This window comes from Catharus ustulatus, chromosome 30 (genome assembly GCF_009819885.2).
Source record: "Catharus ustulatus isolate bCatUst1 chromosome 30, bCatUst1.pri.v2, whole genome shotgun sequence".
NCBI classification, from domain to species: domain Eukaryota; kingdom Metazoa; phylum Chordata; class Aves; order Passeriformes; family Turdidae; genus Catharus; species Catharus ustulatus.
In genome coordinates this window covers 1,396,416-1,415,328 of record NC_046250.1, presented here as the reverse complement: position 1 = coordinate 1,415,328, position 18,913 = coordinate 1,396,416, and the positions used below count along the sequence as shown (strand labels likewise).

The 18,913-nt window shown below is 56.8% G+C and overlaps 2 protein-coding genes across 2 annotated transcripts; one reads left to right on the top strand and one right to left on the bottom strand.

Moving 5' to 3' along the window:
• Positions 1-934: 934 nt before the first annotated feature.
• DEDD (death effector domain containing) lies at positions 935-12,265 on the bottom strand. The gene is made up of 5 exons (XM_033082768.1): positions 11,309-12,265; positions 6,214-6,577; positions 4,534-4,641; positions 2,781-2,927; positions 935-1,464 (listed from the first exon to the last, which is right to left on the bottom strand). Exons 2-5 carry the CDS (start codon positions 6,569-6,571, stop codon positions 1,088-1,090), a joined length of 990 nt encoding a protein of 329 aa, XP_032938659.1. The 5' UTR covers positions 6,572-6,577; positions 11,309-12,265; the 3' UTR covers positions 935-1,087.
• Positions 12,266-13,891: 1,626 nt separating this feature from the next.
• On the top strand, positions 13,892-18,837 carry S100A10 (S100 calcium binding protein A10). Its single transcript, XM_033082765.1, has 3 exons — positions 13,892-13,973; positions 16,082-16,220; positions 18,069-18,837. Exons 2-3 carry the CDS (start codon positions 16,089-16,091, stop codon positions 18,228-18,230), a joined length of 294 nt encoding a protein of 97 aa, XP_032938656.1. The 5' UTR covers positions 13,892-13,973; positions 16,082-16,088; the 3' UTR covers positions 18,231-18,837.
• The last annotated feature ends 76 nt before the right edge of the window (positions 18,838-18,913 follow it).

The window sequence follows — 18,913 nt, the reverse complement described above, 5'->3', positions numbered from 1 at the left end:
AAGAGGGGGAAAAATGAGGAATTCTGGAATATTCCATTATCCCAGTGATTTCCAAACCTCCAATCCCCAATTCTGACTGTGATACACCAATGGGATTTTGCATTTTTTTTCATTTTTAATGGGTACAAAAGAAAAGAAAAATTATGGAAAGGGCAAGGAAGAAAAATTGAGAGAGAAAAATGAAGAATTCTGGAAAATTCCATTATTCCACTCCTCAAATCCCCAATTCCAACTGATCCACCAATGGGATTTTGCTTTTTTTTTCCATTTTTAATGGGTACAAAAGAAAAAAAAACTGGGAAAACCATGGAAACCACAGGGAAAAGAGAAATTAAGAAGGAAAAATGAGGAATTCTGGAATATTCCATTTTCCCAAAGCTTCCCACTCCTCAAATCCCCAATTCTGATTGATCCACCAATGGGATTTTGCATTTTTTTTCATTTTTAATGGGTACAAAAGAAAGGAAAACAGGGAGAAAACATGGAAAACACAGGGAAAAGAGAAATTAAGAGGGGAAAAATGAGGAATTCTGGAATATTCCATTTTCCCAAAGCTTCCCACTCCTCAAATCCCCAATTCCAACTGATCCACCAATGGGATTTTTGCCTTTTTTTCCATTTTTAATGGGTACAAAAGAAAGGAAAATTGGGAGAAAACATGAAAACACAAGGAAGAATTGACAGAGAAAAATGAGGAATTCTGGAAAATTCCATTAATCCACTCCTCCAATCCCCAATTCCAACTGATCCACCCATGGGATTTTGCATTTTTTTTCATTTTTAATGGGTACAAAAGAAAAGAAAATAGGGAGAAAACATGGAAAACAAGGAAGAATTGACAGAGAAAAATGAGGAATTCTGGAACATTCCACATCCCCAATCCCAGCTGTGCTGCACCAACGGGATTTTCACCTTTTTTTCCATTTTTAATGGGTACAAAAGAAAAAAAAAAAACCAGGCAGGAAAACCACGAGGAGAACCCCAAAACCCCAAACACCCCCACACCTCCAATCCACCAACGAGGGGTCGGAAAAATCGCGAGGAGGACAAAAAAAACCCAAAAAAACCCCAAAAAAACCGCGATCCCTCATGGAGCCGTGTGGAGCATCAAGTTCCTGAGGAGTTTCTGGCGGCCCAGCTCGTAATCCTCCTCATCCACATTGACCAGCAGCTTGATGGCCTCGTGGCCCACGGCCTGTTTGAGCGAGTCCGTGATGAAGACGCCCTTGAGCGCCTCCAGCAGCGAGCCGTTGATGTAATCCCGCCAGAAGGCGTCGAGGTAGGTGAGCTCCGAGAATTTGATGTCGCAGATGATGGAGCCCAAATCCCGCGATTTCAGGATGGTGTTGGCCTGGTTGAAACGCTCGAATTGGCGCTCCAGAGGGTCCTGCTTGTTGGAGAAGACGTTGCCGTGCAGGGCGGAGTCGTGCTGGCAGTACTCGGCGCGGACGCGCAGGCGGATGTCTGAGGGGGGATGGAAGGGTTGGGGGTTTTTGGGAAGGGGTTTTGGTGCTCCAAATTCTCCTCCAAATTGTGAATTTTGCCTGTCTCATAATTCCAGAGATCACCCCAATTCCAAAGATCCCCTCGTTCCAGTTCCTGCCCCAGTCCCAAGGATGCCCCAGTCCCAGTTCTCACTCCAATCCTAATTCCTGGATCCCTCAATCCCCAGAGCCTCCAATCTTAATTCTCTGGAATTTTGGACCTCCCAATCCCAAGGATCCCCCAATCCCAGTTCTCACTCCAATCCCGATTCCTGGATCCCCCAGTCCCCACACCCTCCAATCCCATTTCTCACTCCAATCCTAATTCCTGGATTCTCCAGACCCTCCAATCCCAGTTCTCCAATCTCAGTTCCCTGGAATTTTGGACCTCCCAATCCCAAGGATCCCCCAATCCCAGTTCCTGCCCCAATTCCAGTTCTCATTCCAGTCCCAATTCCTGGATCCCCCAGACCCTCCAATCTCAATTCTCTGGAATTCTGCACCTCCCAATCCTCAGGACCCTCCAATCCCACACCTCCAAATCCCAGGGACAGATGGGATTGTTGGGATGAGGGAAAGGAGTCCCTGTCCTGACTTGGGGGGTTGATGTCTCACAATTCCAGGGATTGCCCCAATTCCAGTACCAAAGATGCCAGTTCCACATTCCCAATCCCATATCCCTGCTCACCAAGGGTCTGTTTCTCTTTAGGGATCCCAATCCCAATCCAAATCCCCTCTCAATGCAGATCTGTTTGTCCTTGGGGATCCCAATCCCATAATCCCCACCCCAATCCCAATCCCCCAATCCCAATCCCCCATTCCCAATCCCATAATCCCAATACCAATACCAATCCCCAATCCCATAATCCCATTCCCAATCCCATAATCCCATAATCCCAATCCCCTCACCGCAGGTCTGTTTCTCCTTGGGGATCCCAATCCCAATCCCATAATCCCAATCCCCCAATCCCATAATCCCACCCCCCCTCACCGCAGGTCTGTTTCTCCTTGGGGATCCCAATCCCATAATCCCAATCCCCCAATCCCATAATCCCATCCCCTCACCGCAGGTCTGTTTCTCCTTGGGGATCCCATTCCCAATCCCCCATTCCCAATCCCATAATCCCACCCCTCTCACCGCAGGTCTGTTTCTCCTTGGGGATCCCATTCCCAATCCCATTCCCAATCCCAATCCCATAATCCCACAATCCCACCCCCTCTCACCGCAGGTCTGTTTCTCCTTGGGGATCCCAATCCCATAATCCCAATCCCAATCCCAATCCCACCCCCTCTCACCGCAGGTCTGTTTCTCCTTGGGGTCGGGGGTCGCTGACTTCCTGCGTTTCCGTTGGTTCCCGAGGAGGCTCCGGGCCCGGCCCGGGCGCTTGGGGCCCAGCTGGGGCCCCCCCGGGGGGCAGCACAGAGACGGGTGGGGGGCAGGCACTGGGGACACAATGGGGACACAAATCCATCCAGGGACCCCAAATCCACCCTGAATCCACCCCAAATCCCACCCCAGGGGCAGCACAGGGACGGGTGGGGGGCAGGCACTGGGGACACAATGGGGACACAAATGGGGTCAGGGACCCCAAATCCCACCCCAAATCCCATCCCAAATCCATCCATGGACCCCAAATCCATCCAGGGACCCCAAATCCCACCCCGGGGGCAGCACAGGGACGGGTGGGGGGCAGGCACTGGGGAACGGGGACACAAATCCATCCAGGGACCCCAAATCCAACCAGGGACCCCAAACCCATCCCAAATCCATCCAGGAACCCCAAATCCACCCCAGGGGCAGCACAGGGACGGGTGGGGGGCAGGCACTGGGGACACAATGGGGACACAAATCCATCCAGGGACCCCAAATCCCATCCCAAACCCATCCAGGGAACCCCAAATCCATCCAGGGATCCCAAATCCATCCCAGGGGCAGCACAGGGACGGGTGGGGGGCAGGCACTGGGGACACAACGGGGACATGGGGTCAGGGACCCCAAACCCACCCCAAACCCACCCCAAACCCATCCCAAATCCACCCCAGGGCAGCACAGGGATGGGTGGGGGACAGGCACTGGGGAATGGGGACACAAATGGGGTCAGGGACCCCAAATCTCCCCCATTAATTAAGAGGGACCCCAATTACCAACCCAATTTTCCCCCAAACCCATAAAATCCCCCACAGATCTGGACAGAGCCCCCCAAGCCCACAGCAGGGTCGGGGTCAGGAACTCTGGGATGATCCCAAAAGGGGGGTGGGGCCCTGGGGTGACCCCAATTCCTTCCCCCATTAAAGGGACCCCAATTCCTGCCCCAAATCCCTGAACCCCCCTCTCAGATCTGGGCACTGACCCCAAACCCAGAACCCCGAGAACTCCGGGGTCAGGAACCCAAAGGGGAACAGTGACCCCAAAAGGGGAACACTGACCCCTAAAGGGGGTGACAATGACCCCAAATGGGAGGTGCTGACCCCAAAAGGGCGGGGACAATCCCAAAAGGAGGATGGTGACCCCAAATGGGAGGTGATGACCCCAAAAGTGGATGGCGACCCCAAATGGGGTCGGTGACCCCAAAAGGGAGGTGATGACCCCAAATGGGGTCAGTGACCCCAAAAGGGGTTGGTGACCCAAAAGGAGAACAGTGACCCCAAAGGAGGACGGTGACCCCAAAGGGAGGTGATGACCCCAAAAGGGGGATGGTGACCCCAAAGGAGGAGAGTGACCCCAAAAGGGAGGTGATGACCCCAAAAGGGGATGGTGACCCCAAAAGGGAGGTGATGACCCCAAAAGGGGATGGTGACCCCAAAAGGGGGATGGTGACCCCAAAGGAGGACAGTGACCCCAAAAGGGAGGTGATGACCCCAAAAGGGGATGGTGACCCCAAAAGGGGGATGGTGACCCCAAATGGGGTCGGTGACCCCAAAAGGAGGACAGTGACCCCAGAAGGGAGGTGATGACCCCAAAGGAGGACGGTGACCCCAAATGGGCGGTGATGACCCCAAATGGGCAGTGATGACCCCAAAAGAGGACAGTGACCCCATGGCTCCGTACCTGATTTGTGGGGGTGGCCCAGGCCGGGCGGGGCGCCCCCGGGCGCGCGGGGGGTGACGTAGCGGATGGACGTCTCCTCCAGGTACTTGTCCACCAGGTCTGGGCACACTGCAACGGCAACGGGGCGGGGATGGCACCGGGATGGCACCGGGAACGGGGCGGGGATGGCACCGGGATGGCACCGGGAACGGGGCGGTGATGGCACTGGAAATGCCACCGGGAATGGCACCAGGATGGCACCGGCTGTCAGGGAATGGTACTGGGAATAGCACTGGGTGTCAGGGAATGGCACCAGGATGGCACCGGGATGGCATCAGGTGTGAGGGAATGGCACTGGGAATGGCACCAGGTGTCGGGATGTGGCACCAGGACAATCCCACAGGGGACCCCAAACCCGGGATCCACCCCGGACAGTCGCAGCAGCAGCTCCTGAGTATCACACACAGCACATCCCAAAGCTGTGCCAGCCCTGATCCTGATCCTAATCCTGATCCCACCCTTATCCCAACCCCAATCCCGATCCTAATCCTGATCCTGCTCCTGATCCCAACCCCGCTCCTGATCCTAATCCTGATCCCACCCTTATCCCAACCCCGATCCTAATCCTGATCCTGCTCCTGATCCCAACCCTGCTCCTGATCCTAATCCTGATCCCAATCCCACCCCAACCCCGATCCTGATCCTAATCCCAATCCTGACCCAATCCTGATCCCAACCCCGATCCTGATTCTGATCCCAATCCCACCCCAACCCCGATCCTGGTCCTAATCCTGATCCTAATCCCAATCCTGATCCTGATCCCAATCCTGATCCCGATACTGATCCCAACCCTGATCCTGATCCTAATCCTGATCCCAATCCCACCCCAACCCCGATCCTGATCCTAATCCTGATCCCAATCAGGATCCAGCCTGTCGTGACAGACTCACCTGGCTGCCGCTGTCTGAGACTGACACAGGGCAGCGGTTCATGGTGGGTGATGTGACCCCTTATATCGCGATATATTGTGACACACTGTAACAGACTCACCGGGGCGCCGCCGTTTGAGGCTGACGTAGAACAGCAGGTCGAGGCGGGTGATGATGTGACCCCAGACCCTGATATCACCCCGTATATCACTATAGTGACCCCATACATCACAATATATCGTGACAGAGACTCACTGCGGTGCTGCCGCTTGAGGCTGACTTAGGGCAGCAGGTTGTGGTGGGTGATGATGTGACCCAGTACTCCAATATTGCCCCATATATCACAATAGTGACCCTGTATATCGCGACAGTGACCCCGTATATCGCGATATATCGCAACAGAGACTCACTGGGGCGCCGCCACTTGAGGCTGACGTAGGGCAGCAGGTCGTGGCGGGTGATGATGTGACCCCAGACCCTGATATCTCCCCATATATCGCGACAGGCACTCACCGGGGTGCCGCCACTTGAGGCTGACGTAGGGCAGCAGGTCGTGGCGGGTGATGATGCGACCCCAGTACCCCAATATCCCCCTGTATATCGCGATAGTGACCCCATATATCGCGACAGAGACTCACCACGGTGCCGCCGCTTGAGGCTGACGTTGGGCAGCAGGCCGTGGCAGGTGATGATGTGACACCAGTACTCCAATATTGCCCCATATGTCACAATATCACCCCGTATATCGCGATATATCACAACAGGCACTCACCGGGGCGCCGCCGTTTCAGGCTGACGTAGGGCAGCAGGTCGTGGCGGGTGATGATGCGCAGCAGCTGCAGCAGCTGCCGCAGGTTGCTCTCGTCGCAGCGGCCCTGGCGCTCCAGGGCCAGCAGGAAGTCGCGGCCGGAGCGGATGCGGCCGCGCTCGGCCTCGTCCAGCACGTCCACGAAGAGGAAGGAGAGCACGCGCACGTCGCGGTGCGTCAGCTGCGCGCCCACGATGTCGAACATGCGGTGCAGCGAGTACAGGCCCTGCTCGCGCTCGCCCGGCTCCTCCGGCCACGGCGCCGCCGCGCCCCCGCCGCTACTGCCGGCACCGCCGCTGGCACCGCGCTTGCGGCCCGCCATGGGCACCTGGGGACACGGGGACACGGGGTCAGTGTGACACGGCACCGCCGCTGGCACTGCGCTTGCGGCCCGCCATGGGCACCTGGGGACACAGGGACAGTGGGGTCAGTGTGACATGGGGACATGGCACCGCCGCTGGCGCCGTGCTTGCGGCCCGCCATGGGCACCTGGGGACACAGGGACAGTGAGGACATGGAGACATGGCACTGCGCTTGCGGCCCGCCATGGGCACCTGGGGACACAGGGACAGTGGGGTCAGTGTGACACAGCACCACTGCTGGAACCGCGCTTGCGGCCCGCCATGGGCACCTGGGGACACAGGACATGGGGACATGGGGACACAGCACCGCCATGGGCACCTGGGGACATAGGGACAGTGGGACATGGGGACATGGTACCGCTGCTGGAACCGCGCTTGCGGCCCGCCATGGGCACCTGGGGACACGGGACATGGGGACATGGGTCAGTGGGACATGGGGACATGGTACTGCCATGGGCACCTGGGGACACGGGGACACGGCACCACCGCTGGCACCGCGCTTGCGGCCCACCATGGGCACCTGGGACATGGGGTCAGTGGGGTATGGGGACATGGGGACACGGCACTGCCGCTGGCACCGCGCTTGCGGCCCGCCATGGGCACCTGGGGACACGGGACATGGGTCAGTGGGGACATGGGGACACAGCACCACCATGGGCACCTGGGGACAATGGGGACAGTGAGGACATGGCATCGCCGCCGGCACCACGCTTGCGGCCCGCCATGGGCACCTGGGGACACGGGGTCAGTGGGGACATGGGGACACAGCACCGCTGCTGGCACCGCGCTTGCAGCCCGCCATGGGCACCTGGGGACACAGGGATGTGGGGTGAGTGGGGACATGGGGACAGTGGGGACAGTGGGGACATGGCACTGCCACTGGCACCATGCTTGCAGCCCGCCATGGGCAGCTGGGGACATGGGGACACGGGGTCAGTGGGGACATGGGGGACCTGGCACTGCTGGCACCATGCTGGGCACACGCCATGGGCACCTGGGGACACAGGGACATGGGGTCAGTGGGGACATGGGGACAGTGGGACATGGCAGTGCTGGCACTGACACCTCACTTCTGGCCTGCCACGGGTACCTGGGGACACGAGGACAGTGGGACATGGGGACAGTGGGACATGGGGACAGTGCTCGTCCAGCTCCTCCCGCCATGGCACTGACCCCATAACACCAGTGCCACCACCAGTGCCACTTCTGGCCCACTGTGGGCACCTGGGGACACGGGGACATTGGGACACGGGGCCATCGCTGTATCCTGGCCAGAAAGGGGATCCAGAGGGATCTCAGTGCCCCACACCGCAGGGATGCATCCTGAAAATGCCATCCCGAGGGAATCCACGGGATCAGGGGCTCCTGGGTGAGACCCCAATCCCAAATCCCTGGGGATCCCAATCCCAAATCCCTGGGGATTCCAGCAGGATCCCAAATCCCTGGGGATTCCAGCAGGATCCCAAACCCCAATCAATCCCTGGGGATTCCAGCAGGATCCACTCAGGATCCAGCCCCAATCTCAGGGATTTTCCAATGGGATCCACTCAGGATCCCGATGCCAATCCTTGGGATTTTTTGTCAGGATCTTGACTCCAGTCCCAGGAATTTTCCAGTGGGATTCTGACCCCAATCCCAGGGATTTTCCAGAGGGATCCAGAAAGGATCCTGACCCCAATCCCAGGGATTTTCCAGTGGGATCCATCCCTGCCCAGCTCCCAGCTCTGGCTCCAGCCTCTCCCTGGATACAATCTCCAAAACACCGGGAAAACATCGGGGTCAGGACAGGAACCCCCCACCCATCCCCAATTCCCAGCTCTCTCCAAGGAGGAAATTCCCATTAAATCCCTGGAATAAACAACCTGGCCTCAGTTCCAGGGGGGAAAATGGGAATGGGAAGCACCTGGTGCTGTGATCCTGCTTTTTTTTAGGGAGTTTTCCTTAAAAATTCTCTTTTTTCCCAAATTTGGGTGTTGAATTGTGCAAAAATCGGGGAAAAATCCTTGGATTCTTCAGCTCCAACCCCCCTGGAATGATCCTGGATTGTTTTCCTCTCATGGAATCCAGGAGAAAAGCAGGAATTTGGTGTTGTGCTCCCTGAAAATCTAAAGAAATCCAGGAAATTTGAGGTTTTATGGAATTTCCCAGGGGCTGACTCCTGGGAAAGGGAAATTTTGGGCTCAAATTTCCCTAAAAAAGTCCATAAAAATTGTTAAATTCACTTCCAAGCAGGGAATTCCAGCTGAGATTCTCCTGAAATCCCAAAATCCACAGGGGTGGGAGGCAGAAATCCCAAAAAAATCCATGGATTTTCCTCAGAAGGGAGCAAAAAATCTCCCAAAAAAAAAAAAAAAATCAGGATCCTGAAATCCCTCAGAAAATCCCCCCCACCCCCTCTGGAGGCTTTTCCCAGGAAGAGAATTCAAATAATTTCGGGATCAACGGGAAAAACGAGTTCTGGAGCTTCCCAGGGCTCAGCCCCCGTGGGATCCCTGAGGATATTTTGGGATTTTTCCCACTAAATTCAGGCCAAACCCATCAGAATTCCACATGATCCCAGAAAATCTCAGCCTGGGTGGGGAAAAAAAGACCCAAATCCCAATTTTTAGGTGATTTTTTCCATGGAGAATGGACACAAGGGAGATTCCAGGTGAATTTTTCCCTCTCAATTCCCAGCAGGAATTCTGCCAGGGCTGGGATATCAGGAATAGAAACAATTCCTAAACAAAAACCCCAAAAATTTGGATTAATCCTGAATTTCTCCCCTTTTTCTGGAGGGATTCCCCCTCTTAAATCCACTGGGAATTCCCAAAAATCCATTCCCAGCCCGAACAAATTGGATTTTCTGGGAAGAAGAAGAGGTTGGGAAGGGAGGAAACTCCCAAAAAATCTCCTGAAGAGGAACCCTCGTGGAAAACCAGCTCTTCCAGAGGATGGAATTTGGGAATTTTGGAATTCCCAGCTCTGGAATCTGCTGGGAATGCAGGAATTTTCTTCCTGTGGATCCACCCCAAACCTCCCTGGATCCATCCTGAGCCTCTGAACCTCCTCTGGATCCATCCCAGGCTTCTCTGGATCCATTTCCAACCTCCCTGGATCCATCCTGAGCCCCTCCAGATCCACCCTGAGCCTCTGAACCTCCTCTGGATCCATCCTGAGTCTCCCTGGATCTATCAGGACCCTCTGGATCCACTCCCAACTTCCCTGGATCCACTCCAAGTCTCCCTGGATCCGTCCTGAACTGCCCTGGATCCACCAGGATCTTCTGGATCCATCTCAAAGTTCCCAGGATCCATCCCAGACCTCTCCAGAGCTGTCCTGTCTCCCTGGATCCCTCACAGATCCATCCCAGAGCCTTCCTACGTCCATCAGGATCCATCCCAAATCTCTCCAGATCCATCAGGACCCTCTGGATCCATCCTGAACCTCCTTGGATCCATCCCAAATCTCTCCAGATCCATCAGGAGCCTCTGGATCCATCCTGAGTCTCTCTGGACCACTCAAAAACCTTCTGGATCCTTCACAGATCCCTCTGGATCCATCCCAAACTTTCCTGGATCCATCAGGACCCTCTGGATCCATCCTGAACCTCTCCAGATCCATCAGAACTCTCTGAATCCATCCTGAACCTCTCCAGATCCCCCCAGACCCCTCTGGATCCATCCTGAACCTCCCTGGATCCATCCCAGGATCAATCCTAAACCTCTCCAGATCCATCAGGACCCTCCAGATTCATCCTGAACCCCTCTGGATCCATCCTCACCCTCTCCAGATCCATTAGGACTCTCTACATCAATCCTGAATCTCTCTGGATCCATCCTGAACCTCTCCAGATCCATCCTGAATCTCTCCAGATCCATCAGAACTCTCTGGATCCACCCTGAAGCTCTCCAGATCCATCCAGAACCTCTCCAGATCCCTCCCAGACCCCTCTGGATCCATCCTGAACTCTCCAGATCCATCCTGAACCTCTCCAGATCCCTCCCAGACCCCTCTGGATCCATCCTGAACTTCTCCAGATCCATCAGGACCTTCTGGATCCATCCTGAACCTCTCCAGATCCCCCCTAGAACTCTCTAGATACATCAGGATCCCTCTGGATCCCTCCCGAACCTCTTGAGATCCCTCTGGATTCATCCTGAACCTCTCCAGATCCACCAGGACCCTCTGGATCCATCCTGAACCTCTCCAGACCCCTCTCAGACTCCTCTGGATCCATCCTGAACCTCCCCAGATCCACCAGAACTCTCTGGATCCATCCTGAACTCTCCAGATCCATCCTGCACCCCTTTGCATCCACCCTGAACCTCTCCAAATCCTTCAGGACTCTCTGGATCCATCCTGAACCTCCCCAGATCCCCTCCAGATCCATCAAGATTCTCTGGGTCCATCCTGAAACCTCTCCAGATCCATCCCGAACCCCTCTAAATCCATCAGGATCCCTCTGGATCCATCCTGAACCTCTCCAGATCAATCAGGATCCCTCTGGAGCCATCCTGAACTCTCCAGATCCATCCTGAACCCCTCTGGATCCATCCTGAACCTCTCGTGATCCCTCTAGATCCATCCTGAACCTCTCCAGATCCACTCCAGAACTCTCTGGATCCAACCTGAACCTCCTTGGATCCATCCTGACCCTCCCCAGATCCCCCCCAGCCCCCCCCGCCCCCCGGGCTCCCCAATCCCCGCACACCCACCTCAGCCGTGCCTGGATCCCGAGCGTTTCTCAGCAATCTTCGATCCCCTTTTTTCCTTCTCCTTGTTTTTTTTTTGTTTTTGTTTTTAAATAAACTCCCCAAAAATCCCCCTCGAAGGCTCCCAAAGTTCCAGCGGCGGCCGCAATTCCAGAGGCCGGGATCGCTGTCAGTCCTTGCCGGAAAACACCGGATTTTTCCCCAAAAATAACCTTTTTTTTTTTTTTTTTTTTTTCTCTAAACTTCCTAATGAATAATTTACCGAGGAAAAGCCAAGCGTGGCGTTGCCCTTAAGTCATTCCCGGTTCCAGGGACACCATTCCCGAGGGAGGAATTCCCTGGATCCCGGATTTCTCGCGGATTTGGGCTCGCTCAAAGCAAAAACCGCAAGAAAAAAACCAAAAAAACCTCGCTCGAGTGAAGAAATCCTTGGAATTTCATCCCGCTTCTCCTGCGCCTCAAATCCCGGGATTTTCTGTTCCTCAGGAGTCGAAATCCGGGGAAAAAAAAACAAAAAACAACAAAACCAAACAAAAACCGGGGAAAGCGTTGCTGTGAAATAAGAAAAACACAAAACAAAAAAAGCTCCGATTCGGCCGCGATTTCGGCTCAAATCGGCCCCAAATAAATAAAGAAGCAAAGCCGGGGGCACCGCGGGGCTCCTCCCGTTAAAGGCCGTCAAAGCCCCGGCTCAGCCCCGGTCAGGCCCGGAGGCCTCGGGAAGGGCCTGTCCGACCCCAAAAAGCTCCGGCCAAGCCCCGGTAATGCCGCGAACGGCGCCGCCGAGCCCCGGGGAGACCTCAGACGGCGCTGCCGAGCCCCGGTAAGGCCGCGGGGAGGCCCCGGTAAGGCCGCGAAAGGCCCCGAGCAGGCCCCGCTTCTCCCCCGGGGAAGCTCCGGTCAGGCCCCGGGGAGGCTCCGGAGGCGGAGGCGTCGCGAGGAGCGGCGGGGGGAGCGGCGGGGCCCCCCCTGCGGTCCGTCCCAGCCCGCCGAGCGCGGGGGCCCCTCCCGGCCCCTCAGGGCCGGCCCAGCCCCGGCGCCGCCATCTTGGCTCCGTCCGCTCCGCTCCCCGCTCCCCGCGGGCGGCTCCGCTCTGACGCAACTTCCGGCAGGACGATGCCACGCCCTTTCCGGCAGTGGAACCACGCCCACATCCGGGCACTGCGGCTTCGCACCCATAGGGAAACACAGGGAACGCGGCGCCATGTTGGGTGAGGGCAAGATGGAGCATACATCCGGGTTATTGGAGTTGGCTTCAGCGCTATTGGTTAGCATAGGGCTGGCGCCATCTTGAGTAAGGGCAGCCTGGCAGCGCGGGCCGCGTGGCGGCGTGGGCGCCATCTTAGAAAACGTGAGGCGGGCACGCCGCCATCTTAACTGAGGGCAGGAAGGGGCGCCCGGCCCGGGGGTTTGGGGGAATTTTGGGGTTTTTTGGGGCTTTTTGGGGACTGAGGGAAGGGGTGAGGAGAGAAGGGTGGGGATGGGGAGGCTCCTGTGAGGAAGGGTTGAGCGGCGGGGTGGGGTTGATGGAGGGGGGCTGTGTGGGGTGAGAACAATGGGAGGGGACAGCGGGGACAATCCAGGACAAAGTGGCGCTGTGGGGACAAGGCGGGGGGGGGTGACACACCCTGGCGACAAGGAGGCGACACTGAGAGGGCGGTGCCACCCCCTGGGCCCCCATCCGCCATGGGTGGGGCCCGCCCCTCCCTTTCATCCCTTTCATCCCTTTCATCCCTTTCACCTTTGCCCCTTCCCGGGTGGGGAAACTGAGGCAGGGCCGGGGCGGGGACACGGGGGGGGTGACCTGGGTGTGTCCCCCCCTCATCCTCAATGTCCCCTCCCCGCCCCTTTCCCTGCCTCAGGGCCCCGCGCCCAATTAGTGATTGTAATTGTAATTAGTGTCATTAGCGTGGCACGCGCCGCCGCGGCGCCGGGCCCTGAGGGGGGTGGGGGGGCTCGGGGGGGGTTGGGGGGGACAATGAGGGGACAATGAGGGGACACTGAGGGGACACTGGGGTGTTCCTCGGGAAAGTAAAGTGACCAAAGTGACCCGGGCGGGGTCCCCGGTCCGAACGGGAGGTCCCGGAACAGAACCGGGGGGGGTCACACCGAGGGGTCCCGGGGGTGTCCCCGCTGTCCCCGAGGGTCTCCCCGTTGTCCCGGGGGTGTCCACGCTGTCCCCGTGGGTGTCCCCGTTGTCCCCCGGGGTGTCACGAGGTGTCCCCGCTGTCCCCGAGGTGTCCCCCCTGTCCCCGGGGGTCACACCGAGGGGTTCCGGGGTGTCCCCGCTGTCCCCCGGAGGTGTCCCCGCTGTCCCGGGTGTGTCCCGGGGGTCACTCCGAGGGGTCCCGGGGTGTCCCGGGGGTGTCCCCGAGGGTCTCTCCGCTGTCCCGGGGGTGTCCCCGAGGGTCTCCCCGCTGTCCCCGGGGGTGTCCCCGCTGTCCCCGCTGTCCCGGTCCCCGGCGGGGCCATGCCCGGGGCGGGGCTCTCTGGCCGGGCGGTGTCCGGGCGGTCCCGGTGAGTCACTGTGACCGCCCCGTGTCCCCCCCCCCGCCCGGTGCCCCCCGGTCCGACCCGCCCCCTCCGTGCCTATCCCGGGCCGGGCCGCGCCCCGGCACTGCCCGCACCGACCCCGGCCCCGAGAGCAGCAGCGAGCGCTGCGAGCACGGTGAGTGAGCCCCGAAAATGGGAACCCCGGCCCCAAATCCCGGTGTGGGGTCTGAATCCCGGTTTGGGGCACTCCAATCCGGTCCCGGTACCGGGGAGGGTCACTCTGAACGGGGGGGATGCTCTTGCACCCTAAAAAGGGGGGAACCCCATCCCCAAATCCCTCTTGGGATCTGAATCCCGCTTTGGGGGGGTCACTCCCTTCTGCACCCTAAAAAGGGGGAACCCCATCCCCAAATCCGTTTTTGGGGTGCCCCGCCCTTCCCCGGTACCGGGGATGGTCACTCTGTTTTGGGGGGGTCGCTTTTGCACCCTAAAAAAGGGGGAACCCCATCCTCAAATCCTATTTTAGGGTTTAAATCCTGTTTTGGGGCAGCTGTCCCGGTTTGGGGAGGTCACTCTGTTCTGCACCCCAAACAGGTGGAACCCCCTCCCCAAATCCGTTTTTAGGATCCAATTCCCGCTTTGGGGCAGCTGTCCCGGTTTGGGGGGGTCCCTTCTGCACCCTAAAAAGGGGGAACCCCCTCCCCAAATCCGTTTTTTGGGGTGCCCCGCCCTTCCCTGCTAACGGCAGGTCCCCATCCCCTTTGGGGTGGCTCCATCCCGCACCCCGATTTTGGGGTTCTCTACCCCAAAACCCCAAATTTGGGGACCCCAATCCCACATCCTGATTTTTGAGGGGGGAATTTGAGCATCACTTTAAGGGAACCCCAATTTGTTCCCACTTTTTGGGGGGGTTTCTATCTCCAAATCCCTTTTTGGGGGGGTCCCACCCTTTGGGGAATTTCACTTTTGGGGCGGTTCCTCCTTTTTTTGGGGGGGTTCCCCTTTTCTGGGGGTCCCCTTTTTATGGAGAGTCACTTTTTGGGGTGTTCCTCTTTTTTGGGGGCGGTTCCTCTTTTTTTTTTGGGCGGGATTCCCACTTTTTGGGGTGTTCCTTCTTTTTTTGGGGTGTTCCTCCTTTTTTTGGGGGATTCTCCCTTTTCTGGGGGTCACTTTTAGGATGAGTCCCCCTTTTTTTCGGAGGGTTCATTTTGGGATTTTCTTTTTTCAGGAATTCCCATTTTTTGGGGATTCTCCTTTTTGGGGTGGTTCCCATTTTGGGACAAATCTCTTTTTTTTTTTAAGAGGTTTCCCTTTTTCTGGGGATCACTTTTTGGGGTGTTCCCTCCTTTTTTTGTGTTTTTTTGTGGTTTTTTTTATTTTTTTGCGTGGGCCCTCCCAGGGAGGGGCTCCGGGTCCGCCCCCCGTGAGTCACCGGGGTGTCCCCAAGGGGGGGGGGGGACACAGCGGCCACACCCTCGGGACGTGTCCCCCCCATCCCCCCCTTCCCCCCCGCGCTGAGTCACGCCCGGAGCATTCCCGGACATTCCTGGAAAATCCCGAATCGGGCAGGGAGAGGGGGGCGGGGACGATTTGGGGGGTCCTGGAGGGAATTTTGGGGGTCAGGGAGGGAATTTTGGGGGTTTTAGAGGGAATTTTGGGGGTTTTAGGGGGAATTTTGGGGGTCCAGGAGGAAATTTTTGGGGGTTTTAGGGGGGATTTTGGGGGATCCCTGGAGGAATTTTGGGGGTTCTAGGGGGAGTTTTGGGGGTTCTAGGGGGAATTTTGGGGTTTTAGAGGGAATTTTGGGGGTCCCAGAAAGAATTTTGGGGGTCCCAGGAGGGAATTTCGGGTTCCCTGTGGGAATTTTGGGGTTCCCATCAGCAATTTTGAGTTCCCAGTGGAAATTTGGGGTTCCCATGGGGATTTTTGGGGTTCCCATGGGGAGTTTTGGGGCTCCTATTGGGATTTTGGGGTTCCTATGTGGATTTTGGCGTCCCCAACGTGATTTTGGGGTTCCCAGGGATATTTTTTGGGTTCCCATATGTATTTTTGGGGTGCCCATGGATATTTGGGTTCCCATTGATATTTTTGGGGTTCCCATGAATATTTTGGGGTCCCCAGTGTGCATTTGGGGTTCCCATGGATATTTGGGGTTTCCCTAGGGATTTGAGGTTTCCCATGGGAATTTTTGGGGTTCCCATGGATATTTAGGGTTCCCATGGATATTTTAGGGTTCCCATGGATATTTTTGGGGTTCCATGTGTATTTTTGGGGTCCCAGCAGTGTCAGGATGCCGTCCCAGCTGGAGCACGCCATGGAGACGCTCATGTTCACCTTCCACAAGTACGCCGGGGACAAGGAGCACCTGGCCAAGGAGGACCTGAGGGCGCTCATGGACAAGGAGTTCCCGGGGTTCCTGGAGGTGGGAACGGGGCTGGGGGGGATGTGATCATGGGATGGGATCTATGGGATCATGGGATGGGATCTATGGGATGGGATCTATGGGATCATGGGATGGGATCTATGGGGTCCATGGGATAGAATATGTGGGATCTATGGGATCCATGGGACCTACGGGATCCACTGGATGGGATCCATGGGATGGGATCTATGGGATGGGATCTATGGGGTCCATGGGATTGGATCTATGGGATGGGATCTATGGGATCTATGGGATAGGGACCATGGGATGAGATCTATGGGATCCATGGGATGGGATCTATAGGATGGAACCAATGGGGTCCATGGCATGGGATCCATGGGATGGAATCCATGGGATGGGATCTATGGGATCCATGGGATGAGTTCCATGAGATGGGATCTACTGGATCAATGAATGGGATCTATGGGATCCACGGGATGGATTGCACAGGATCAATGGGATATGATCTATTGGATCCATGCAATGGGATCTATGGGATCTATGGGATAGGGACCATGGGATGAGATCTATGGGATCCATGGGATGGGATCCATGGGATGGAATCCATGGGATGGGATCTATGGGATCCATGGGATGAGTTCCATGAGATGGGATCTACTGAATCCATGAATGGGATCTATGGGATGCATGGGATGGGATCCACTGCACAGGATCAATGGGATGTGATCTGTTGGATCCATGCAATGGGATTTATGGGATCTATGGGATGGGATCTGTAGGATAGGATAGGATCCATGGAATGGAATGAGATCCATTGGATGGGATCCATGGGATGGGACAGAAGCAGCTGGAGAACCCCAGGACCAAACCACACCAACCTTGAGATGGGATTCCAAAAACCTTGGGATCAAACCCTACAGAGCCATGGGATTGGATCCCATAAACCCTGGGATCAAACCCTACAGAGCCGTGGGATAGGATCCCATAAACCCTGGGATCAAACCCTACAGAGCCATGGGATTGGATCCCATAAACCCCAGGATCAAAACAAATAGAACCCCAGGACTGGATCCTATAAAACCCTGAGATCAGATCACAATAACCCTGGCACTGGGGGGGATGATTGCCCCATTCCCCTTTGGGATCTGACCCTTTTTCCCATGTGGGATCTGACCCCATTCCCATGTGGGATCTGACCCCACTCCCATGTGGGATCTGCCATTTAGGATCTGACCCCATTTCCATTTGGGATCTCCCATGTGGGATCTGCCATTTAGGATCTGACCCCATTTCCATTTGGGATCTCCCATGTGGGATCTGCCATTTAGGATCTGACCCCATTTCCATTTGGGATCTCCCATGTGGGATCTGCCATTTAGGATCTGACCCCATTTCCATTTGGGATCTCCCATGTGGGATCTGACCCCATTCCCTGTAGGATCTGACCCATTCCCATGTGGGATCTGACCCCATTCCCATTTGGGATCTGACCCCATTCCCATATGGGATCTGACCCCATTCCCATTTAGGATCTGACCCCATTCCCATTTGGGATCTCCCATTTGGAATCTGACCCCATTCCCATTTAGGATCTGACCCTGCTCCCATTTAGGATCTGACCCCATTCCCATATAGGCTCTGACCCTTTTCCCCCCGTTTTCCCCCCAGAACCAGCGGGACCCCAACGCCCTGGATCGGATCCTGCGGGATGTGGGATCTGACCCTGCTCCCATTTAGGATCTGACCCCATTTCCATTTAGGATCTCCCATATAGGATCTGACCCCATTCCCATTTAGGATCTGACCCATTCCCATTTAGGATCTGACCCCATTCCCATTTAGGATCTCCCATATAGGATCTGACCCTTTTCCCCGTGTTTCCCCCAGAACCAGCGGGACCCCAACGCGCTGGATCGGATCCTGCGGGACGTGGAGCAGAGCCGCGACGGCCGCGTCGGCTTCCAGGGCTTCTTCTCGCTGGTGGCCGGGCTGACCATCGCCTGCAACGACTACTTCGTGCAGCACATGAAGCAGCGCGGCCGCCGCTGAGGGGACGGGGCTGGGGGTGCCCCCTGCCCACCCATGGGTGCCCCCCACCCACCCAGGGGTGTCACCAACCCACCCAGGGGTGTCACCCCAAACCCCGCCTTTGGATCCTGTCCCAATCCTAAATCGGTGCCTTGAAATCCCTTTGGGGTTCTGAGCTCTCCCTAAGGTCCTGAACACCCCCAGGGGAGCTGAGACCCCCACCCATGGGTGCCCCCCGCCCACCCAAGGGTGTCACCAACCCACCCAGGGGTGTCACCCCAAACCCCCCTCGGTTCCTGTCCCAACCCCAAATCTGTGCCCTGCCCCCACTTTGGGGTTCTGAGCCCCCCCCAAAAGGGGCTGAGATCCCCCCACCCATGGGTGCCCCCCACCCACCCAGGGGCGCCCCCCACTCATTCAGGGGTGCCCCCCGCCCATCCCAAGGGGTGTGACCCCAAACCCCCCTGTACCCTGTAACCCAACCCCAAAGGTGTGCCCTGACCCCCCTGCAGGAATCCCAAAACACCCCCAGGGGTTCTGACCCCCCCACCCATGGGTGCCCCCCACCCACCCGGGGGTGTCACCCCAAACCCCCTCAGTGCCCCCAGTAAAGGAGTTTTGTACTAAAGGGGAGTTGTGTGTTCTTGGGGTCACTCTGGGGTCACTCTGGGGTCTCTTTGGGGTCACTCTGGGGTCCCTTTGGG

Bases quoted from the DNA above. Each gene is read 5' to 3' on its own strand.
- DEDD (XM_033082768.1), bottom strand. From the start codon at position 6,571: ATGGCGGGCCGCAAGCGCGGTGCCAGCGGCGGTGCCGGCAGTAGCGGC. The intron at 4,642-6,213 runs GTGAGTGCCTGT...TTGCCGTTGCAG, and splicing joins CCTGAAACGGCGGCGCCCCG to TGTGCCCAGACCTGGTGGAC. The intron at 1,465-2,780 runs GTGAGAGGGGGT...ATCCCCCCTCAG, and splicing joins CAAGGAGAAACAGACCTGCG to ACATCCGCCTGCGCGTCCGC.
- S100A10 (XM_033082765.1), top strand. From the start codon at position 16,089: ATGCCGTCCCAGCTGGAGCACGCCATGGAGACGCTCATGTTCACCTTC. The intron at 16,221-18,068 runs GTGGGAACGGGG...TGTTTCCCCCAG, and splicing joins AGTTCCCGGGGTTCCTGGAG to AACCAGCGGGACCCCAACGC.